Source organism: Somniosus microcephalus, chromosome 12 (assembly GCF_052327205.1).
Source record: "Somniosus microcephalus isolate GS21.2 chromosome 12, FLI_Smic_1.0, whole genome shotgun sequence".
Lineage (NCBI taxonomy): Eukaryota > Metazoa > Chordata > Chondrichthyes > Squaliformes > Somniosidae > Somniosus > Somniosus microcephalus.
In genome coordinates this window covers 192,084,186-192,109,157 of record NC_140998.1, presented here as the reverse complement: position 1 = coordinate 192,109,157, position 24,972 = coordinate 192,084,186, and the positions used below count along the sequence as shown (strand labels likewise).

General features: G+C 48.0%; 1 protein-coding gene across 1 annotated transcript in view; it reads right to left on the bottom strand.

Annotated features, from left to right (window-relative positions):
- The window catches only part of LOC147109808 (histone-lysine N-methyltransferase PRDM9-like), a 33,392-nt gene extending 9,142 nt beyond the window's left edge, over positions 1–24,250 (bottom strand). The window contains exons 1-5 of the mRNA XM_086002384.1: positions 24,145–24,250; positions 23,688–23,800; positions 22,327–22,395; positions 21,904–22,075; positions 19,060–19,197 (exon numbers count right to left, since the gene is read on the bottom strand). Coding sequence (XP_085858510.1) covers positions 19,060–19,197; positions 21,904–22,075; positions 22,327–22,395; positions 23,688–23,800; positions 24,145–24,250 — 598 coding nt within the window. The remainder of the gene's footprint in view (positions 1–19,059; positions 19,198–21,903; positions 22,076–22,326; positions 22,396–23,687; positions 23,801–24,144) is intronic.
- Positions 24,251–24,972: the final 722 nt, after the last annotated feature.

The following is a 24,972-nucleotide window of genomic DNA, read 5'->3' as shown; positions in this document are numbered from 1 at the left end:
GTCATTGAGCGCGATGCATATGCAATAGGTTGCCAGTAGTCATATTGTTGCAGAAGAACGGCACCGAGCCCACTCTGTGATGCATCTGATGATATCTTGATGGGTCTCGCTGGGTCATAAAACCTCAGAACTGGTTCCTCTGTGAGCAGTTTCTTTAGATCGCTCCATGACTTCTCATGCTCATGACTCCATTCCCATTCTATGTTCTTTTCAGTTAGTCTTCTCAGTGGTGCTATTTTTTCTGAGAGGTTGGGTATGAATTTACCCATGTAGTTGATCATTCCATTAAACCTCTGCACGTCCTTTTTGCATTGTGGCCTTGGCACATTCTCAATGGCGGACACCTTTCTGGGATCTGGTCTGATGCCCTCACTGCTAAGGATATCTCCCACGAATGTCAGTTCTGTCACCCCGAGCTGGCATTTCTCTCTATTCAGCATCAGGTTTATTTTCCTTGTTGCTTCCAGCACTTTTTTCAGTCTCTCGTCATGCTCAGTTCTCGTGGTTCCCCATACTATGATGTCATCCATTGATGTATCAACTCCCTCCAGGTGCTCATAGATCATATGGATAGTCTTGTGATACACTTCAGGAGCTGAAGCAATGCCAAATGGTAACCTTAGGAATCTGTATCTGCCATATAGAGTGTTGAACGTGCACAGTCTTGAACTTGCTTCGTCCAGCTTCATCTGCCAAAATCCTGAGGATGCATCTAACTTGCTGAAATATTTTGCATTTGCAAACTGTGCCATGATTTCCTCACGTGTAGGAAGCTTGAAGTGCTCTCTCTTTATTGCTCTGTTTAGATCTCTTGGATCCAGGCAAATTCTGAGCTTTCCATTCTTTTTGTCCACTACGATGAGGGAACTCACCCACTCAGTTGGCTCATCTATCTTCTGAATCACGTTCAGGCTTTCCATCCTGTACAACTCTGCCTTCAGTTGCTTTTGAAGAGCAAACGGAACTTTTCTGCATGGATGTATGACCGGTGTCATACTTTTATCTACTCTGATCGTGTGTTCTCCTGGAATGCAGCCTAGACCCTTAAATAGGTCTTTGTACTCTTTCATGAGTTCATCATAGACTGTCTCTCCTTCGCTTTCCACAATGAGGACTCTCTTTACCAGGTTCAGTCTCTCACAGACTTTTAAACCTAGTATGGCTTGCACATCCTTTGGCACCACGATTAATGCTAACGTGTTCTCTCTGTCCTTGTCTGTTACTTTGACAATGCATTTTCCTTTCACTGGTATATCAGTACCTGAGTATCCGGTCACTTTCACTTGTATTCCATGTAACTTTGGTCTGGGTCTAATTCTCTTAAAATCAGTCTCTGATATCACATTAACTTGTGCTCCAGTATCCAATTTAAATGGAATGTGTATGTCGTTCACTTTTAGTGTCAACATCCAGTCTCTTTCTTCTTTTTTGTTTTCAGACACCACATCTACATAGAATTCCTCTATCTCGCTTTCATCTACTGTATGGACCTTGCTTTGTTGCGCTTGGTTCTTACAGCAACGGGCATAATGGTTGTTTTTGTTGCATCTATTGCATGTTTTACCATATGCTGGACACTTTCTTGGTGGATGCTGTGTACCGCATCGACTACATGACTTCCGATTGTCCCTTTCATTTTCGTTTGCTGGCCACGTCTCTTTTTTCACATTGGCGCTCTCTTTGTTAAACGGTTTGTATCCGTTCTTTCTCACTGCATCCACGTTGCAGCTACTGTCACTGAACAGCTCCTTTGCCTGCAACTTCACAGTCTCTGCAGCCCTACACAGTGCTATGGCTTTTCCCAGGTCTAGATCTTGCTCTCTTAGCAGTCTTTCCCTTAGACCATTATCTGGAATACCACACACCAGTCTGTCTTTTATCAGCGAGTCTGTGAGTCCCCCAAATTCACACGATTTGCTTCGGTTTCTCAGTTCAGTCACATACTGATCAATAGTCTCGCCGATTTTCTGTACACATGTGAAAGATTTGTGCCTCTCAAAGGTCACGTTGCATTTAGGTATGCAGTCGGCCTCAAACTGTTCCATTATTTTATCTAGCTTCATTTTGTCTCCATCAACAGCAAATTTGAAATTATTATATACCTCCAGCGCTGCATCACCCACTACATGTAAGAACACGGACGATTTCTGTTTATCACTTTTCTCGTCAGCTCCGGTTGCCGCTAAATACAACTCTAAATGTTGTTTGAACCTTCTCCAATTTTCAGCCACATTACCTGACAACTGAAGCGTCGCCGGTGGGAGTAAACCTTCCATTTTTCACTTCGTTAGCTATTCTCCAAGGTAAGTAATGATTTTCTCTTCTGGCTTGCTAATCTGTGGAGAGCTGATTTAACTTCATCTCTTTCAGCCATTTCTGACACCATGTATTGATTTCCTTGTGGGTTCAATGATGAGACATTTATAAAAAGGAATAACTTTTAATCTAAAGCTTGTACAGCTCTGTATACAGCTTTTACAAGACACACCATGCTTGAGCTGCAGCTAAAGTGAAACTAAAAAGCTCAGCCTGCTTGTCTGTGTCACATGACCTCTGCTGCTCAGGCACAAGCAATCAAACACAGACAAACATGCTGTAAGGCATAAGTAATCAAACACAGACAAATATCATCACTATTTGCTGATATCATTACAGTCAGTATGATGAGTGTTTTCCACAGAACCTGGATCCAGTGCTGCAAAATGTTTAGTGGCCTCACACGACTGGTCAAGGTGAGTAAATGCGTCTTCAAATACCATAGCCCACTATCTGTGCCATGAATCGCACACACTGTTCAATGCACCACACCCCCATCAGTCACCTACCAACAATCTCTAGCCAGCACCACTCATACCTCACACACTTACCACTGCTGCAAGACTTACAGCCACATCTCACACCTTGCACAAATTGCCAGCTATTCAACCATGGCAGGCACATCACCCAAACATATTGTACCACACTCACTGACACTTCCCTTTCTCTTGCAGGCCAAGTTGGCGCACAACCTCCGGGAGCACCAGCAGATGGGTGAAGGGTCATCGGGTGGCAGTACTGTCAACAAGGGCAAATGGTGATGACGAAGTCCAGCACTGCCGTCAGTGTCCAGTGCAGCCTTCGATCGCCTCAGGAAGAGAGTGTTTGAAGACCAGGACCTCAAACCCGGCACCAAGCTCATGGTCTACAGAGCAGTAGTGATACCCGCCCTCCTGTATGCCTCAGAGACGTGGACCATGTACAGCAGGCACCTCAAAGCACTGGAGAGGTACCACCAATGCTGCCTCCGCAAGATCATGCTCAGGCCAACATTCCCAGCATCGAAGCTTTGACCACGCTCGATTAGCTCCAATGGACAGGTCACATCGTCCACATGCCCGATACGAGACTCCCAAAACAAGCACTCTACTCGGAGCTCCAACGCGGCAAGAGAGCCCCAGGTGGGCAGAGGAAATGCTTCAAGGACACCCTCAAAGCCTCCTTGAAAAAGTGCAACGTCCCCACCGACACCTGGGAATCCCTGGCCCAAGACCGCACAAAATGGAGGAGAAGCATCCGGGAAGGCGCTGAACACCTACAATCTCTTCGCCGGGAGCAAGCGGCAGCCAAGCGCTAGCAACGCAAGGAGTGCACGTCAACCCAAGCACCCCACCCACCCTCCCCTGCAAGCACTGTCTGTCCCACCTGTGACAGAGACTGTAGGTCCTGCAGTGGACTCATCAGTCACCTGAGAACTCATGTTTAATGTAGAAGCAAGTCATCCTCGGTTCCCAGGGGCTGCCTAAGAAGTAAGAAGAAGGGTAAGTCAGATTTGAGAACCACATGGACTTGAAGGAAGTAGTGCTCATAATAATTGTTGGGGCAGTGACAGAGTCCGTGGTGACCGGGGAAGCGAAAAACATTGCTGATGATGACGGTATGCTTATACCTAATCCTTCTTCTCACAGCCCACTATCCCTCATCCCACAATCTCTTTTCACTTGCACACTGCTGATGGTGTATGCATGGATATCTGGCTTTCCCTCCTACCTCAACACAACCCAACCCTTGTGCATTTTTCCTTTCAGATACCCAAGCACTGTCAGCAGCCCAGGCTGTTCCTGAAGTTCTGGAGGAGGAGAGTGATGGAGGAGAAGAAGACACAGCGACACTGGAACTGACACTCACAGACACCAGCTTAGCAAATGGCACTGCCTGTACTTTACAGGGTAGTATAGAGGCAGGATCTGCACGTGGTGAATCACCAGGCATGAGTGGGCTGCAGCCAAGCCAGGGGGAAAGTGTAGCTCGGGTGCCAGCTCCCCGCAGGGCGAGATTACGCACGAGTTCTGCTGCACAGGACTCAGATGATATTCTCGATGGGGCAGCCTTCAGAAGAAGGGTGATGGGCCTGCACACAGAAATGCTTGGTGTAATGTCAAGCCTGCCAGAGAGCCTCTGGTCAGTGTCAAGCAGCATGGAGGAGTCCGGCTTCAATATTATGGGTTTTTGCGTTGGGCTTGGAGCCCATGATTTCCAGGGTGGAAATAATGGGCAACTCCATTAGAGAACTTGTGGACACAACCATGATGCTGGGTGTGATGGACAAACTCACATTTCCATTGCAGCACAACAGAAGCGACCCAACGTCTCACTGCTGCAGTGGAAGCGCAGACTGCTCTCCTACAATCTCAACTTGTTGCCACGCAAGCTCAGACTGATGCCATTGTGGCTGGGTTTACGAGTGTGGAAAATTGCTTGCAGATTGTCACAGCAGTCCAGCAATCTGTGCTCCAACAGATGGCTAATAGTGCTGAGGCCCCATCCCGAGGGAGTGGCAGTGGCCCCGTGGAGCAAGAACCTGCTGTCCTCTCTCAAGAAGACAGCATTCGTACTCCCACCACTGCCACCCTGCCAGTGCGCTTGCACCAGCCAGCCCAGACTTCTGCCGCCCATACCAAGGTGGCGCAGTCTACAGCTGGGCTTTCTAGGGCCAGAGCTGCTCGAGGTCATCCTGCAGGCCCATTTGTAGTCTCCCCACTGAAAGTCAGCAGCTTTCCACCAGCCATGCTGCAGCCACTGGGGGAGCACTTCGTAGGAGCACTAGAGTAGGAAAAGGCACACTTAAGACAGACACTAAGGGAATGCACAAGGGTGATTAGCTGACTTTGTTCTTTTGATTTGATTTTGATAAATTTATAAATTATGTTCGAGATGTGTTTTGCGGTGGCTCTCATGTCAGCTTTGTGCCCAGGAGGACGCTGTGATGTTCTGTGACAGAGGGATGGTAAGATGGGGAAGTGGTGAGCAACGGGGATCTGGGGTTTCACTCACTGCAACCAGAGTCTGATGAAGGGCTCATGGACAGCCCATCTGGATCGGGGATGTGCTGCCTGCCTGCTCACTCCCTCCTCCTCCTCTCTTATTTATCAGGATAGCATCTCTGTTATCAAGATTGGCTAAAAGAGTTGGGACTGTACATTTTAGGGAAGCGTAGACTTAAGGGGGATTTGATTGAGGTTCAGAAGATAATGAAGGGTTGAAGGGAATGATTGTGTTCCAGCTGATAGTTTGTTTCAATTAAATAGGTTAAGAAGGACTAGGGGTCACAAATTTAAGTTGGACAAGTCTAGATCTAGGTTAGATGTCAGGACAAGGTTCTTTTCCCATAGGATAGTGGACCTCAGGAACAGGCTGCCGTCTCGTGTAGTGGACACGGACTCGCTGAATTCTTTCAAGTGAGAGCTGGACTTGTTTTTGGCTGGGGCAGAGATCAGCTCTTACAGAAGGTAGGGACTGCAGGGAATTCAGGACCAGAGTGATCTCCTGGACTAGTTTCGATCGCCTAGTTAGGTCGGAAAGGAATTTCCCAGATTTTTCTTTCCCAAATTAGCTTTGGTATTTTATGGTTTTGGGTGGGATGGAGTGTATATATTGTGATACACAAGGTATCACAATTGTTTTGGGACAGGCTTGATGGACCCGTGGTGGCATGGGCTGTGCCCTCATGTGGCCAAGTTGTGGAACATGCAGCAGACCACCACGAAATGGGAAACCTGCTCCGGCCTGTACTGGAGGGTTCCTCCAGAGCGGTCAAGACAGTGGAACTGTTGCTTGAGAACCTCAGTGGTCTACTCGATGAGACTCCTCATGGCAGTCGTTATATCAGTGCTGACCACAAGTGGTGAGGTTGTGGAGGGAACTCATCAGCCAGGGGCAGAGTGGATAGCTCTTGTTTCCAAGCAGCCACCCTTGGGTTTGACATGGTGGTTCAAAGACTGCTGGCACACCGGACTGGTGCAGGTTGAAGGCATCATGACTGCTGCCAGGATACCGGGCATTCACCATCATGATGCACCGGGTGTGGTCGCACAAGAAGTGCACATTAAGTGAGTGGTAGCCTGTGCAGTTACGGAACATCTCAGGATTGGTATGCGGTGCCCGCAAAGCCACATGTGTGCAGTCGATGGCACACTGCACCATGAGGAAGCCCTCTAGCCTGGCAAAGCCACATGCGTGCTCCTCCTACTTCTCTCTGTCCGGAGAGAAGACAATGAAGTCCCTTCTCCTGGAATAGGGAGCCTCTGTGACTTCCTGGTTGCAGCGATGGGCAGCAAACTGGGATAAAAACAGAAGGCCCTGGAAATTCTTCTTCTTCTTGGGCAGTTTCTAGGAATCGAGGATGATTTGCTTCCACATTACATATGAGTTCTCAGGTGACCAATGAGTCCAATGTGGGACCTACAGTCTCTGTCACAGGTGGGGCAGACGGTGGTTGAAGGGGTGGGTGGGTGGGGTGCTTGGGTTGACGTGCGCTCCTTGCACTTGGCTTCCGCTTGCTCCAGGTGTTCAGTGTCTTCCCGGATGCTTCTCCTCCATTTTCACAGAAATCACAGAAACCTCACAGTACAGATAGAGGCCATTTCGGCCCATCGAGCCTGCACCGACACATATCCCACCCGATCCCCGTAACCCCTACACCAACACATATCCCACCCTATCCCCGTAACCCCACGTATTTAATCCCCCTAACACTAAGGGTCAATTTTTATCATGGCCAATCAACCTAACCCCGCACATCTTTGGACTGTGGGAGGAAACCGGAGCACCCGGAGAAAACCCACGCAAACACGGGGAGAATGTGCAAACTCCACACAGACAGTCACCCGAGGCCGAATTCGAACCCGGGTCCCTGGCGCTGTGAGGCAACAGTGCTAACCACTATGCCACCGTGCTGCCCTTGTGCGGTCTTGGGCCAGGAATTCCCATGTGTTGGTGCGGATGTTGCACTTTTTCAAGGAGGCTTTGAGGGTGTCCTTGAAGTGTTTCCTCTGCCCACCTGGGGCTCTCTGACCGTGTCGGAGCTCCGAGTAGAGCGCTTGTTTTGGGAGTCTCATATCTCAGCAGGTCAAGCAGCATCTGTAGAGAAACAGAGTTAATGTTTCAGGTCAATGACCTAGCAAACTGGGAGATGTTAGCTATATCTCCCGGTCCAAACTGGTGAAAAAATTCAGGGCCACGGTGACTTCAGGGCCACTGGGAGAGCCACTCTGCTCTGAGGCTGCATGTTTGGCTGCAGGAGGTGGCAGAGTTCTGTGACTGCCTCCTTGGTGAATCGGAGCCTCCTAATACACTGCCCCTGGCTTAAGCGCAGGTAGAAGTGCTCTTGGAAGACCCTGGGTGGGCAAGACCTCCTGTCCCTCCTCGTCCTCCCTCTGCGAGCATCTTGTCTTCGTCTTTGCTGCCTCCACTCCATCTCCGTCATCCTCGAGCGCGAGGGGAACTGCAAGTAGAGACCCCATGACTGGGAGCAAGCGGTGTGAGCAGAAGCCTTTAAACGAGTAGCAAGGATTTCTGTCACCTCAGCAACATTAAATAACTGTAGAAAGCTCCAAACATGCGCACAAACTGTGACAGAGCCAGGACAGATCAAAAAGCAAGTCAGCTGTATGTTGTTGATGATCCCTTTAAATAGCGGTGCTGGGAGGTCCTTCCTGCTGCTGAACGTATGGTCAGCTGGTCGCGATTGGGAGAGGGCGTCAAATGGAGCGGCAATGTCAAAAATGGCAGATATTGTGTCAAACCAACATTCCACACTCATTGACGTCACGATCTGCCTCATCTAAATATCTGGAGTGCACGCAGACATCGGCAGCAGTACCGACCTCCCAAAATGGCGGCCATCGCAGGACCCGCCAAAAGCGAGACGGCTGTAGGAGTCTACGTACTCCTAGCAAAAAATATTGAACTCGGAGAGGTTCAACAGAAAAGGTTTAATTGTTGAGGCTGCATGCTGAACACAAAATGGAGTCAGAGACTACACAAAGTACGACTGCCTTTCATCAGTGCACAGCTTCGACTGCTCCTCCCCCGCTCTGGGCTTAACTATGTTGCAGATCGAGTTTCTTAAAGGTGTGATCCTTCTTAAAGGCATGACGCCTGATTTATAGTCCACGGACCGGAAAGCGGATTGTGTCCTTTCTGTGATCGGTACGCCACTCAGCTCCCCCCAGAATCCGCTAGTAGGGAGTGTACGAACCGGCGTGGCGGCTTGATGGCACGGCCGGAATGGCTCTTGGCGGTTGGTGTCGGGAGCGGAGCGGTTAGACACGTCGGGCTCTTAGGCGGTCTGCCCCGCGGTGGGGGTTGGCCCACTTGAACGGGTTCATCGGGCTCTAGGTGCGCCAGTTTGAGCAAGTCGACCGACACCTTGTCAGATCTGCTGCCCACTTCGAGGAGGAAGAACTTGTTCCCCGTCTGGAGTACCTTGTAGGGTCCGTTGTATGGGGGCCGTAGAGGTCCTCGGTGGGCGTCATGGTGCACGAAAACAAATTTGGCCATGTGCAGGCTAGGTGGTACGCGGGTTGCTGGTTCGCCGTGCCGGCCGGTGGGTACCGGAGCGAACTGTTGTGCTCAGTTGGCGAAAGCGTGGCGTTGCTGGTCAGCCGACCAGGGGGTCGTGGCGGTGGGCAGGAACTCTCCGGGTACGCGCAGCGGCTGGCCGTACACGAGTTCCGCCGCCGAGGCTTGCAGGTCTTCCTTGACCGCGGAGCGTAGGCCGAGTAGCACCCATGGGAGGCGGTCGATCCAAGGCTCATCCTCGAGGCTGGCACGGAGGGATGCCTTCATGGACCTGTGGAATCGCTCGCACAGTCCGTTGGCTTGGGGGTGGTAAGCCGTGGTGCGGTGAACGGCCACCCCGAGGTTTCGGGCGATGGCGGCCCACAGATCAGAGGTGAACTGCGGGCCTCTATCCAATGTCATGTCGGAGGGGACGCCGAACCGAGCGACCCAGGTCCCGATGAACGCCCTCGCGATGTCGGCGGTGGTGGTGGACGTCAGTGGAATGGCCTCGGGCCAGCGGGTGGTACGGTCCACGATTGTCAGCAGGTGCGTGTGACCTTGTGATGGCGGCAGGAGGCTGACGAAATCGATGTGGACGTGGTCGAACCTTCTTTCTGGCACGGTGAACTCCTCGAGTGGGGCTTTGACGTGTTGGTGGATTTTGGCACGCTGGCAAGCTGTGCAGGATCTGGACCAGACGCGCACATCTTTGCGCAGGCCGCGCCAGACAAATCGGTTGGCCACCAGTCTAATGGATGCGCGGGTGCCGGGGTGTGGGAGGCCGTGGACGATGTCGAACACCCGTTTTCGCCGGGACTACAGGGCGGGGTTGCGCCAAGGAGGTTTCGCATTTGACTGTGACGGTGGACGGGCTGCAGGCGACGTCGGTCAGTCGCAGCCCTGGGAGGGTTGTGGGCGTGGAGAGCAGATCGGGGTCGGTGCGTTGCTCCGCTGCCAGTTGAGCATAGTCCACTGCCAGGTGGGCGCCGTGGACGGCGGGGCGGGATAGGCAGTCAGCCACCACGTTGTCTTGACCGGAGACGTGCCGGATGTCCGTGGTGAATTCGGACACCACGGCGAGCTGGCGTTGTTGCCTGGCTGACCACGGGTCCGCAGATTTCGCCATCGTGAATGTCAGGGGTTTGTGGTCAACAAACGCGGTGAAGGGGCGGCCCTCCAGAAGAAATCTAAAATGGCGGACTGCCAGGTACAGTGCGAGGAGCTCGCGGTCAAAGGCGCTGTATTTGGCCTCCAGGGGGCGCAGTTGGCGGCTGAAAAAGGCCAGCGGTTGCAGGCCCCGTCGACCCACTGTTTCTACACGGCGCCGACCATGTGGTCGGAGGCGTCCGTGGTGAGGGCCACCCTGGCATTGGGCTGTGGGTGAGCGAGCATGGTGGCGTCGGCGAGCGCCTTTTTGGTTGAGTCGAAAGCGGTCAACATGTCCGCCGACCACTCGATCGCCATTCTGTCTTTCTTACCCCAGAGGGCTTCGTATAGGGGCCGCATGAGGGAGGCCGCTCCGGGAATGAAGCGGTTGTAAAAGTTGATCATCCCCAAGAACTCCTGGAGGCCTTTGATGGTGGTAGGCCAGGGGAACTGCTGAACAGCTTGCACCTTGGCGGGCAGGGGAATGGCTCCGTCCTGCGTGATGTGGTGGCCGAGGAATTCGATCCTGCTGAGGCCGAATTGGCACTTGGCTGGGCTGATGATGAGCCCATGCTCACTGAGCCGCTGGAACAGGGTGCAGAGGTGCTCGATGTGTTCCTGCTTGGAGGAACTAGCTACCAGGATGTCATCCAGGTAGACAAAGAGGAACTTCAGGTCCCGGAGGACCGAGTCCATGAGCCGCTGGAAGGCCTGGGCCGCGTTCTTGAGGCTGAAGGGCATTCGGAGGAACTCGAATAGCCCAAAAGGGGTGATTGTGGCCGTCTTGGGAACGTCTGTTGGGTGGACTGGCACCTGATGGTAACCGCGCACCAGGTCGACTTTGGAGAAGACTGAGTGGCTGGCCAGTCTAGCCGAGAAGTCTTGAATGTGCGGTATGGGGTACCGATCCGGCGTGGTGGTGTTGTTTAGGTGCCGGTAGTCCCCGCAGGGGTGCCATCCCCCGTCGGATTTGGTGACAATGTGGAGTGGGGAGGCCCAGGGGCTGTTGGAGCAGCGGATGATGCCGAGCTGTTCCATTGTGGTGAACTCGGCCCGCGCGATCTCCAGCTTGGCCGGGTCCAGCCTGCGGGCGTGGGCATACACCGGTGGGCCTGTGGTGGGGATGAAGTGTTCTACCCCGTGCTTAGCAACTTTCGCGGAGAAGGTTGGGTTGGTGAGGGCTGGGAACTCAGCCAGGAGTGCTGAGTAGTCATCCGTTGAACGGGCGCGGCACTGCCATGCCATTTCGGCGGGTTGGGGGGGGCCATTCCGCCCAGGATAGGTGACATGGTGTTCATGTCCACGAGGCGGCGCCGAGGCATGTCGACTAACAGGCCGTGGGCGCACAGGAAATCCGCACCGAGGAGTGGGGAGAGCACCTTGGCGGTGATAAACTCCCAGTGGTAGCGGCGGCCTGCGAGGTCGATGGTGACGGTGCCGTATGTCCGGATGTCGGTGCCGTTGGCGGCAGCCAGCGCAGGGCCGCGGCCGCTTCGCTGGATCTCGAGGGCGGACGCGGGGATGATGCTGCGCTGCGCGCCCGTGTTGCATAGGAAACGGTGTCCGGAGGCGCTGTCTGTAATGTACAGCAGCGCCCCACAGCCATCGTGTAGGCCGGTGTGGGGGCGGTTCGAAACGTGATGGGATGGCTGCAGCGGCGTGCCCGTGTGCCGAACCGGGTATGGAAGTAGCAGTAGCCCTGGGTCGGAGGGCTTGGGGGATGTGGGGGCCTGGGGGGCCTCGTGGCCGAGCTGTGTGGCTGCGCGATAGAGGGTGGAGCGCGCGCCGACGCTGCGGAGGCCAGGTGTGACGGCGTGGTTGGAGCTGGCGGACAGGAGCTTATCGGCTTCGTCGGCCAGGGCCTCGAGGTCCGTGAGGCTGGACGCCATGATCGCCGGGCGGATGCTGGGAGGTAGTTGGCGGATAAAGAGCGTGCGGAAGAGGGAGCCGGGCGGTTTCTCGTCGGTCAGAGCAAGCATGTGTGAGAGCAAGTCTGACGGCGTGGAGTCACCGAGACCCGAGAGGTCGAGGAGGTGGCAGTTGCGCAAGGATTGGGAGGCTGTGAATTTTTTAATGAGCGCGGCCTTGAGATGTGCGCACTTGCCTTCCTCCGGAGGATTTTGTAGTGTTGTCCAGACTTTCGTGATTGTGGAGCTGCCCAGGGAGGTGAGGAGGTAGTCGTACATCGTTGCGTCGGCGGTGATGCCGCGGAGTCGGAATTGCGATTCGGCTTGAAGGAACCAGGCGGTGGCTAGGTTCTCCCAGAACTCCGGCAGCTTAACAGAAACTGCGTTTCTGTGAGCCATGGTTACGCTTAGGAGTCATCCTGAGCGTCGGGTTCACCAATGTAGGAGTCTACTTACTCCTAGCAAAAAATACTGAACTCGGAGAGGTTCAACAGAAAAGGTTTAATTGTTGAGGCTGCATGCTGAACACAAAATGGAGTCAGAGACTACACAAAGTATGACTGCCTTTCATCAGTGCACAGCTTCGAATGCTCCTCCCCCGCTCTGGGCTTAACTATGTTGCAGATCGAGTTTCTTAAAGGTGTGATCCTTCTTAAAGGCATGACGCCTGATTTATAGTCCACAGACCGGAAAGCGGATTGTATCCTTTCTGTGATCGATGCGCCACACAGCCACCATTTTTAAGAAAAACCGGCCTGAACGGCGAGCGCTAAAACTTTGAAATTCGCGGCCACGGAATTCAATAATTGCCTCAACAGGCGGGCGGGGGGGCGGGGGAGGAATTCTAGTGAGGGATTTTGTTTCCGAGTGTGAGAATGCTGCCTCAGCTGGAGGCGGGGCAGGTGGCAGAGTTTTTATAAATAGTTGGGAGTCTGACTTTGCCTCAGTGGTGTGAGAGGATCTTTGTCTGTGTGGAGAGAGGATTTTTCTCTCAGCACTGACACTGTCAGCTGTGGGGAAGGTGCTGTGAACTTTGATACACCTTTGGTCTCAGTGGGGTGAATTGCAATTGTTTCCTCTGTGGTGGTGTTTGGTGGGTTTCAGTCAGATAGAAGCATGTTTGCTTTCTCGCTTCCTGATGGTGGTGAGTCATGTTCGGGTAGTTCCGTGGCTGCTCCCAGCCCGACAATAAACACACCCAGTAATCCATTCTTCATTTGTGAACATTTCTATGTGTTGACAGGCTAAGTGAACACAAGAGGCCTCACAGCAAAGACTAATTCTGTCTTCACTCGCTGTCTACTTACCAGTAGGACTCTGAGTAGCAACTAGGAATGGGAACCTTGGATAATTTATAGAAAATAAATTCAAATAAGTCCTGAATTTTTTTTAATAAACTAAGGAACTTGATAACGACAGTAGTCACTTACCACCCATGAATACCCACTGACAGCCTCTGCTTCTTCATTTGATACTATTCCTTCATAAGGTCCAAAGTGAACGCCTTTGGGAATAACCTGCCCTTCATTCCATACACCAAGACCAGCTTTTCGAACTTTTGAAGTCGCTATGCTGAGACCCTCCGGAAGGGTTAAACGTGCTCTGTCGGCTGACTGAATTCCACCACCGTGTCCTTTATGGACACTGGAGGACCATGCACAGGGCATTCTTCAATAAAAAATGTCTCGCAGTCTTCACAAACTAACACATAAAATACAAATTAAAGATGGATCAGAATTTCAATTCATTATTCAGTGTTCATGAAGGTGAAAGGTGCTAGTACTGAGAAAGGATAGATTACCTATCGTAGATTTGATCTTCCTCATTGTTTGACTGCAATTCAGTCTGCACACATGAAATAAAGAATAGATTGGCCTTCCAAAGCTATATTAACTTTAAAATCAGCAGCATATCTTTCCACATCCAGTCCCAACTAAAGCTAGAAAAGGACTGAATTTAAGGTAGCCACAACACATCATGTGATCATCAACTACCAATGAGATTACAACACATATCCCAAGGCAGTTAACAAACAACGAATCACAATACTTTTACTAATCAAGGAATAATCACCACATTCACCCCTCCTTTTAAAATATACTCCAACCTAATAACTTTTACAATTTACAATTAATTATTTACAACTAAACTATGCACGAGAATAAAACTATTTACATAACACAATACTAAATGAACAACAACAAATAATAACATTACGCATAAGTATTAAGTATCTCTCAACTAAAACAATATACTATAATATTTCAACAATTTTTAAAACATTACTATCAATTTAAAAGTCCATTTTCAATCGGTCGACCGGATATCTTGTTCGTGTCGACCTTCTTAACCTTGGTGAAATTCCTTGCCCTCCCACGCCAGAAGGCACAGAAGTATCTTCAACAGGAAGGCTATCCATATCCCGATTCTCAACGGTTTCTGGATTAGAAATCCCATCAGAAGATGAACTGGGACGGTCATAAACATCTATCAAAGGCTGACTAATAGAAGTATGATTATCTGCAATCGGATTGGAAATATTCGTAGTATCTGTAACAGCATCCACATTATCCGAATCATGACCATTATTAATATCCTCAGAAGAGGGCTGGCCCCCACAAGGAGCCAAGTCTTTAATTGAAACAGTACTTTCTTTCCCATCTTGGAATCGAATATGAGCATATTGGGAATTTGCCTCCAACAGCTCCACCTCCTCCACCAAGGGGTCATATTTTGACAATCTATGTCCCTGCATAGTAAGCCATGAAGGTACCGAATATCCCGTAGTAGACCTCCGCGGATAGTTAAAGAGCCTTTCATGGGGGGTCACATTAGTAGCCGTTGAAAGCAATGATCTAATGGAATGCAGGGCATCAGGCAGCACCATTTCCCACTGTGTATTCTTAAGATTCCGGGATGTCAACGCCAACATAACTGCCTTCCAGATCACCCCATTGTATTGTTCACACTGTCCATTACCCTGGGGATTATACGGGGTAGTTCTACTAGTAGAAATTCCCCGACTCTGAAGGTATTCCTTCAACTGGGAAGACATAAAAGAACTTCCCTGATCCGAATGGATATACGCAGGCATCCCAAAGATGACAAAAAGTTGAGTCAAACATTTAATAGCTGTAGCAGCTGATACATCTGCACAAGGAAAAGCAAAAGGGAACCTTGAAAACTCGTCCACAACAGTAAATATATATCGATTTTGAGTAGTTGAAGGAAGAGGTCCCTTAAAATCGACACTCAAACGTTCAAAAGGAGAAGTAGCCTTTATAAGATGAGCTCATTGAGGCTTAAAGAAATTCGGTTTACACCGAGCACAGATAGAACATGATGAAGTCATCCGCTTGACGTCTTCAACTGAAAAAGGCAAGTTCTTACTGCGTACAAAGTGTATCATCCTCGTAACCCCAGGATGACATAAGGCATTGTGAAGATTAATAAGCGTATCTCCATGAATCACAGAACAATAAGCCCTCGACAGTGCATCAGCAGCAACATTATCCTTCCCCGGACGATAAACTATGTCAAAATGGTAACATGCTAACTCAATCCTCCATCTCATTATTTTATCATTTTTAACCTTTCCAAAATGTTTAACATCAAGCATAAAGGACACAGATTTTTGATCAGTTACCAACGTGAAATGTCGCCCCAATAAATAATGTCTCCATTTACGCAATGCTTCTACTATTGCGTATGCCTCTTTTTCTATTGAGGAATGTCTTTTTTCACTATTATTCAAAGTACGTGAGAAAAAGGCCACAGGTCTTCCATTTTGGTTCAAAGTAGCCCCAATTGCAAAATCCGAAGCATCCGTCTCAATCACAAAGGGAACCTGCTCATCAATGGAATGCACAACTGCTCCTAAAATATCCTTTTTAAAATTCTCAAAACATGTCCTGGCCTCCCATGATAGAGGATATGTCATAACCTGAATAAGAGGCCGGATCTTCCGTGAAAAATTTGCAATCCAATTAGAATAATAAGAAAACAGTCCAACAACTCGTTGCAAAGCCTTAGAATTAGTAGGACAAGGTAAATCGATCAATGGTCACAGACGTTCTGGATCTGGTTTAATCTTATTTCCCGAAATAATATACCCCAATAGATTTACCTCAGTAGTCGAAAAGATACATTTCTCTTTGTTAAAAGTTAAACCAACTTTTTCCGCAGCTTGAAGGAATCTTTTTAAATTAGAATCATGCTCCACCCTTGATTTGCCACACACTGTGATGTCATCTAAGTATGAAAAGGTGTCAGAGAGGGAGTTATCACTTATAAAAGCATCCATTGCCCGTTGAAAACAAGCCACACCATTAGTAACACCAAATGGTATTCGGCAAAACTGATACAGCTTTCCACCAGCCTCAAAGGCCGTATATGGTTGATCCTTCTTAACAATAGGAATCTGATGATAAGCACTCTTTAAATCAATAGTGCTAAAAACTTTATACTGAGATACTTTATTGATAAGCTCATCAATCTTAGGCAAAGGGTACGCATCTAATTGAGTATACCTATTAATAGTTTGGGAATAGTCTATCACCATTCGTTTCTTGTGTCTCTCATTAGTCGTGACAACTACCTGTGCTCGCCAAGGCGAACAACTAGGTTCAATGATTCCTTCCAATAAGAGACGTTGAACTTCAGAATTAATAAATCCTCTATCCTGACTACTATATCTTCTTGACTTGGTAGCAATTGGCTTACAATCCGACATCAGATTGGAAAAAAGTGATAATGGAGGAATAGATAAAGAGGTTAATCCACAAATAGATAAAGGTGGCTTAGTCCCTCCAAATGAAAGACTAAGAGACTCGTGTAACTGAAGCACATCATGTCCAATCAAAATATCCGCACAGAGATTAGGCAAAACAGATAAGCGTATATCAGTATACGTATTACCTAGAAGAACCATTTTCACAAAGCAACAACCAGCTATTTGTGAAGTAAGAGTCGTCTGAGCCATACACACCTGATACGTAACAGGCGAAATTTTCAAATGCTTCTCCTTCGCAAACTGAAGACTTATAAAACTCTCAGTACTGCCCGTATCTATAAGGGCTTTCACTTCCAACCCATTAACTTGAGCCGTAACTATAGCTTTGTTTAGGCCATGAGCAAATGCAGCAGAAATTGATGCAATAAACGCCCTATCTAAAGGCTGAATAGTCACAGAAGAGGTAGTGGAGGAAGACCCTCCCACACCAGGAGAAGGGAAGGTAATTGAACCTGATGATTTGCACACACGTGCATAATGACCTCTCTTGCCGCATTTACTACACACAACCTCCCGAGCAGGACACTTCAGACGAGGGTGCCGGATATTCCCACAAAAATAACACTTCTGAATCCTAGAGGCAACGGCCGCCGAAGTAGAAACTGTTTCAAAATCTAGTAAACCACTCCCATTAAGTCCACATAATTCCTTTTCATCCGAAACTGCCGAAACCATTGTCGCAGGCCGATTAAAAAGAGCATAAGAATCCGAACTTCTCTGAGCCACATCCAACGTAGAAGCTTGCTCAAAAGCACTTTTAAGATCCAGAGTCTTATTTTCTAACAACCGCTGACGAATTGATCTAGACAGTAATCCATTAATAAAAGCATCCCGTACCGATTCGTCCTTATATTCTTCAGCCGTCATAGCCTTATAATTACAGTCAACACTAAGGCACCGAAGTGCTTGTAAATAATTATCCAAAGATTCTCCCACCTGCTGCCTACGGGCAGATAGAAGATGACGTGCAAATACTTCATTCTTTGGTTTAACAAAAATCTTTTCCAATGTAGAAATAGCTTCTTCATAAGTTTTACAGTGCAAAATATATTTATATACATCCGGGTCAATGTAGTTGATCAGCATATTCAGCTTATTTAGAGCCTCTTGATCCAACACACCCAAAAAGTTTTTAAATGTACAATACCAATGTTTCCATTTATCATCCACTCCAGCAGAATTGGGGTCAGCCTTGAATCATTCTGGTTGAAGATATCGCTCCATTCTAACATAAAGTTAATAAATTGAGATAAAGAATAGATTGGCCTTCCAAAGCTAGGCTTTATTAACTTTAAAATCAGCAGCATATCTTTCCACATCCAGTCCCAACTAAAGCTAGAAAAGGACTGAATTTAAGGTAGCCACAACACATCATGTGATCATCAACTACCAATGAGATTACAACACATATCCCAAGGCAGTTAACAAACAACGAATCACAATACTTTTACTAGTCAAGGAATAATCACCACAACACATAAGTATGATATTTCTGTGATCTATCAGCTGGGGAAAACACTTGGGGCATCTTCTCTCTATGAAACTTACACCCAGTGCCAGTCAGGTCTTCCCCCACTCTGTTGTATAGAAGGGCTTGTTCTGGGCGACATGTTCGGTTCTTGACTCCAAGAAGGCAGTACTGACCTCAATTCACAACAGCATTGCAAAAACTGCCAACAGTATCTCCAAGCTGTGCCACACCAGATAAGATTAGGAGTGGGCAGGAAGGGAAATTTGCACAAGGAGGCTGAATTACTTCCTATAGGTTATAGCTTTCTCATTCTTTGAATGAGTTTCAACCTGCATATCCAGTAACAAAAGTCCCTCTAAACCATCAGGCAAATCACGCTAGGGGACAGTGTCACTTCTCAAATTTGCCCTTTCAGTTATGCCATCATCTTAGCCCCACACCCCTTCTCAAACCATGTTGACACCCAACTTAATTCTGGCTGCATCATCAATTCTTTGGAGATGGTCATTGCTTGCCATTCATAAGTTTGAATGTTAGCTGTCGCTTATCAGCCCAAGCCTGGATGTTGTCCAGGTCCTGCTGTAGGCTGGTATAGGATGCTTCAATATCCTAGACAAGGGGCTGCTATTCCCTGTAATCAGGGCCATTAGTTTATGGTTATTGAAATTCATATATTTCATGAGAGAATTCCAGAATTATTATCAATAGTTTGGGGATCATATTTGTGATTGTTATTCCTTCATGAAAAAGGAAAATCGGTGCCTGTTTGTGGGCAAACAGAGGCCTGCACTCCTGTCCCACCACTCTGACATGCTGCATTGCTCCACCAATCCCCTGGCCTACCAAGGCCCCTATGTCATCACACCAAAACGCCCAATAATTATTCCTGCCCTGAGGAAATGGATAGGTTGCTTTGCACATACACAGGTAATCATCATCACAAAGTTCCCTTTCTTCTGTGTAAGCATTTCTCTCTCTGTTTCTCAAACAGTATCTTCTGCTTTCAGTCTCTTTGGTGGTTTCCTCATTTGCTGACCCCAAGATCTTTCCAGTGCAGACAACTGTGGAATAAATCCAGAAAATCATGATCAAAATTGAACCAATTAGTTTTAATATTCTTGCATGTAAAGCTTGTTTTTTGTTGAACAGGAGATGCTGAAGATATGTGGCTCCGTGGGTAGCACTCTCGCCTCTGAGTCACAAGGTTGTGGGTTCAAGTATCAGGGACTTGAGCACAAAAATCAAGGCAGACACTCCAGTGCAGTGCTGAGGCAGTGCCGCACTGTCGGAGGTGCCGTCTTTCAGATGAGACGTTAATCCGAGGCCTCGTCTGCTCTCTCAGCTGGACATAGAGGCCTAGAAATTCAGTGGGCCTTGCGCCCACTTAGCGCCTAAAGAGGTCTTTTGCGCCGGCGGGGTGGTAGCGTGGAAATTGAGTGCAGCGGTATTGGCGGCGGTAGCCATTAGCGCTGCGCCGGGACCGATGATGTCATCGGTGTGCGCGGTGGCCCGTAACGCCCCGAAACCACGCCGATCCCCATATTTATTTGTGCCCGCCTCCTCCGAAGTGGGCGCAAACAGTGAACAGAAAACGGGGCCGTCCTGCTGCCATAGTGGGGCGCTTTAAAGCAGAAGGTGCGGCCGGCCGCTTTTTCGGCGGCCGCCTGCCCGCACCTCCTTCCCCGGCCTCCTCCACCTCCCCCCCCCGCAGCATTGCCGGCTGGTTTCCGTGGAGCCCGGCACTTCTCCGTTGTGCCGGGCTCTTTTGCCAGCACTCAGATCACAGAAACCCCACAGTGCAGATAGAGGCCATTTCGGCCCATCAAGCCTGCACCGACACATATCCCACCCGATCCCCGTAACCCCTACACCAACACATATCCCACCCTATCCCCGTAACCCCACGTATTTAATCCCCCTAACACTAAGGGTCAATTTATCATAGCCAATCAACCTAACCCGCACATCTTTGGACTGTGGGAGGAAACCGGAGCACCCAGAGGAAACCCACGCAAACACGGGGAGAATGTGCAAACTCCACACAGACAGTCACCCGAGGCCGGATTCGAACCTGGGTCCCTGGCGCTGTGAGGCAACAGTGCTAACCACTATGCCACCGTGCTGCCACTCGCGATCGGGGCTCCGGCCGTTGCAGGCACCTCCCCCTTAAGAGAAGGAGGAGGCCTGCAGTACCGCAGCCTGCCGCACCGCATCGGGTGGCGCTGCGGCAACTAGCGCGCCGATATTCAGTTGCAGCGCCCCAAACGGAGGCGGGCACACCCTGGTATAGCGCCCGCTTCCGAATTGGGGCGCAGAAGACGAATATACGGCGTGCGCTAATGCCTCCCCGCCCAGCGCTAACTTTTGGGCGCGAGCGAGCTGCCCGCGCCCAAGTGAATTTCTAGGCCAAAAGATCCTATGGCACTATTTCGAAGAAGAGCAGGGGTGCTATCCCCGGTGTCCCTGACCAATATTTATCCCTCAATCAACATAAAAAAACAGATTATCAGGTCATTATCACATTGCTATTTGTGGGAGCTTGCTGTACGCAAATTGGCTGCCGTGTTTCCTACATTACAACAGCGATTACACTTCAAAAAGCACTTCATTGGCTGTAAAGCACTTTGAGACGTCCGGTGGTCGTGAAAGATGCTATATAAATGCAAGTCTTTCTTTCTTTACATAAATAAGCAAGATATTGCGTTAATCTGATTTGAATGACTACTGGTGTGGTGGCATTATCGACATAGAGCATCTCTTGCTCATTAAAATACCCTCAATTATTCAAAATAGAAATACTTTACTGAAATCCTTTATTCCAGGACAAATACCTTTATTGGATTCACTACGAGCTTCACTTTCACAAACCAAGGTGCTCGTTTCTATTCTGATCTTTTGAACTGAAACAGTCTCTTCCTTAGCTGAAGCAGTTTCCTCAGTGAAGCCTCAGAAAACTTCATCTTCAGCCACTTCGAAATGGGACACAATCTGTGGCGGGGTTTTTTGGTTCTGAAATGCAGAATGTGAGAGTGAAAATGTACCTCACAGCACCTGAAGTAGACAATAGCTGCCTCAGGACTCCCTGCATTACAAGTCAAAGCAGTTGTCTGTTGTTCCTCTCCATTAGTTATTGTAGGATATTTAATAAACAGAGCTTCCCAATTACCCAACTGGGGAAATGCAGTTGCTCCCCAGTGTAGTGCTAAGCCACACACATCAGATTCCCTTCTTTGATACTGCACTGTACTGATCTCAGCAAATATGGTAAACCTATTACATAAACCTCAGCACCCTTTTGCAAGGGAGGGAATAAAATTAGCCAGGATTCAAAATTGAATTTGTCTGGGCTTGTCGTACCACACATGGAGAAAAGTACTTTAGATTGAAACCACGTTGCACACAGAACATTCTTCTTGAAGTAAAAGCTAATTGCTCGTTCATGAAGCATCATAGCTACAGAAGGTTAGTCAGAGACAAGAGCCCACGAGAGGAAATCAATGGAGGATCTAGAAGCAGATACAATTTCATTTAAAGTATCTGCCATGCTTGTCACCAAAATTAAGGCCGGATGTTTCTTCAGCCCTGTGTCACTGGACATTGTGTTTCTCATATCTAGTTCCCAACATGAGAATTGCAATTCTTGATTACAACAACAGGAAGAGAAACCTTGAGATGTTAGTACAGCAGCAGTGACCAAGGAGTTTTGTCTTCATGAACCAGCTAGATCCATATTATGGAGCTTCATGGGCAACATATCAAATTCATACCATTAATTTGCAGATATTTCAAGCTGCTGATTTTCACAGAGTTTGGGATGCTGGTGGAGGATTTATCCACCAACAGCGCTAAGAGACCTTTCCAACTCTCCAGGCCATGAATTTCAAGGACAAGTAACCAAGAATGAAATAGAAATAGGACCAAGTTGCCAGGCACCATGGACTGTAAATTGGGCACTCATGCAGCACAATGAAAAAGAAAAATTGTTTGGTAGAAATCTGAGATAAAGACAGAAAATGCTGGAAGTGTGTAGCAGCTCAATTCGTGTCTGAAGGAGAAAGACTGGTTAATGTTTGGGTGGGAACTTGTATCGATATATCCTTCAGATGCTGACAGGCCTGCTGTGATTATCTAGCAGATTATTTTCATCTTGAACTATTAGTCTGTAAGAATTTCTGTTCACTTTGAATTACCTTTCTGGTATTCTCGTTCTTAGTCTTCTTGGTATCTTCATTCTTAAGGAGAGGCTTAAAGAATCTTAACTCTTAAAAAAAGAAAGACATCAGTGTGATTGAGATAATCTCAGCTCTCAGTTTATTTATGTTAACAGCATAAAGATTCTAAAAATATCTTGTTTATTCAGGCCCAAAAAAGAATCAACATATTATGCAGATAAAAAGTAAAGAAAACTTACACAAGTATAAGGGAAAATGTGATCAGACAATTTACTTATATTTCCAGCTCTCCAAAACTTCAAAGTAACTGCCTGCTGACAAAAAATATGTAGTAGTTGCTGGACAAACTGGTTATATTCAGGGTGTTAAAAAAGCACATTTAATACTTTAGCAAAGAAAACACATCCAATTTACTTGGTGGGTTTTTCACAAGAAGTTTAGGCGTCCACTCCTCATCCGAGTCACTAGAAACATACACACGGGGTTGGTGCCCACTGCTAGGTCTTGACATGAACGCTGGATCTGGTACATTCAATCCTGTGAAAATTAAAATATTCCAATCATCTACAGTTGATAATTGCCTGTATTTAATTTGACTTAACTTACTAACGTAAGGCATCTGTTGAGTCGAACCATTTTAGAATAATATCAGGTAAGAGCAGCACAGAGGCTTTCCTTTCATCAATGGCATCTGGATTTAAATCCAGCCCAGACTGATCAGAGGAAAAGGAGCTTTAATGTTATGTTGGGGAGCTGGGAGCACAGCACTCAGACCCATGCCCTCTAAGAGCCTTGTTCTCCCAGATTTTTATGCCACTGATCCCTATTGGACCCATTGGAGAGTCCAAAGGAAGGAGATGTACATTTGTGACAGCTGACGGTCACTCTCAGCACCGAGGGAAAGGAAGGTCCTTGATGGCATCTGAGATGTAGAGCTTTCCTCCCTTATTCCAATATTTACTGTTTTTATCCTTCATTTAGTTTTAATGACAATCATTTAGTAGTTTTGTACAAAAAGTGGGGGAAAAGCCGCACAGGTACAACAGGCGGTGTTCTGATAGTCAGGTGAGATCAGGATCAGCTGCGCTGTCCCCCATATCACAAGCCTACATACAGTCAGACAGGAATTTTTCAAGGCAAGTAAATTAATATTCAGTGAATCACAGGATGGGGGTGCTGCATTGCCTGATATGTGTTCCTGATGTGTGCCAGCAGTTGTGAGATGGAAAATTCCAGCCAAAATATCTAACCACATATGAGGAGAACATCCACTTGGGTGTAATATTGGAAGAGTTGTATGGCAGTACGAATCAGAGTGTTCAGGAGAGGAAAAGAGAAATGTTGAAAGCAAGAAAATAATTGATATTGTACAAACCTACTGCAAGCATGGTTTCATAGTTCTGCTGCACTTTCTTATAACAGATGTCGACCCATTCACTTAGCTCTGCCCAATCGTCTTTGGAAAGATAAACGGCAATGTCTTTCAGCTTCTCTAGAATCTGGAGACATAAAATGAATGTAATTTCTGATACATCTAGGCATTTTATCTGTAATCTTCACAAACTACAATTGTAAGATTAGCTACCCTGTCAGATCTGCCAATCTTTAAAATAATATCCTCCACACCACTTGAATGGGCCGGCACAGCCAGCCTTTATTGGAAGCCATCAATATCGTGGCAGCATGATGTTGAAATGTCTTGAAGGAAAGTTGTCTCAAGACCTTCTACAATCAGTGTTGGTGCTACCATGCTCCAAAGGATGGCTGGAAAGGCAAAACAAAATGGCTAAAAATGCTCCCACACACCAGCCCCATTTCTAAATTATTCTTCCTCACCTTCTTTATGCTCACATGCAACATTCCAGAGCCAATTGTAGACAAAAACCTTACAGCTGGTTTTTTGGTACTGCTGTTTTTGAGCCAGTTGTTCAAGGACACCCATAGTGAAAGCCTCCGATTCCTCCCCCTCAGTGTGACATGAAAATAGTCCATTTATAAATTCAGTCTTTGGGGCGGCTTCCTGATCCTTTCTGGATAGCGCCTTTCCTGAGTGTCTTGCTCTTGGTGCGGAGGCGATTCTGGCCCGCTGTCGTCGGTTGGTTCATCAGCTTCTGATACTACTGTTTCTGGGGTAGATGCTACCTGTATGTCGGGTTCATTTCCAGGTACGCGAGACATGGGGTTGACTCATTCCTGTGACGCTAGGATCTGGTCGACATGGCGTCTCACAATGTTCTCCCCAACATCCACTGTGTACATTAGTGGCCCCTGCCGTGTGCATATCATTCCTGGTTGCCATTTCTCTGTTCGGTCGTCGAGGGCCAAGACTGGTTGCCCTACATTGAAGCTCCTTGTCGGCTTCTCATTGATGTGCTGGAATTGCTTATTCTCAACATCTCTTCGTACATTTGGTCTGAGCAAATCCAGACGAGATCTCAACCTTCGGTTAAAGAACATCATGGCCGGGGTCTGGTTGGTAACTGCATGTGTCGCATTTCTGTAGGCTAACAGGAAATTGTCCACCTTATGCTGCAGTGGAATGTCGTCATCGCACATGGCCCTTACTGCCTTTTTAATGGTTTGTACGAACCTCTCAGCCAATCCATTTGTGGCTGGATGATACGGGGCAGATGTGTAATGCCTTACCCCATTCCTTTTCATGAA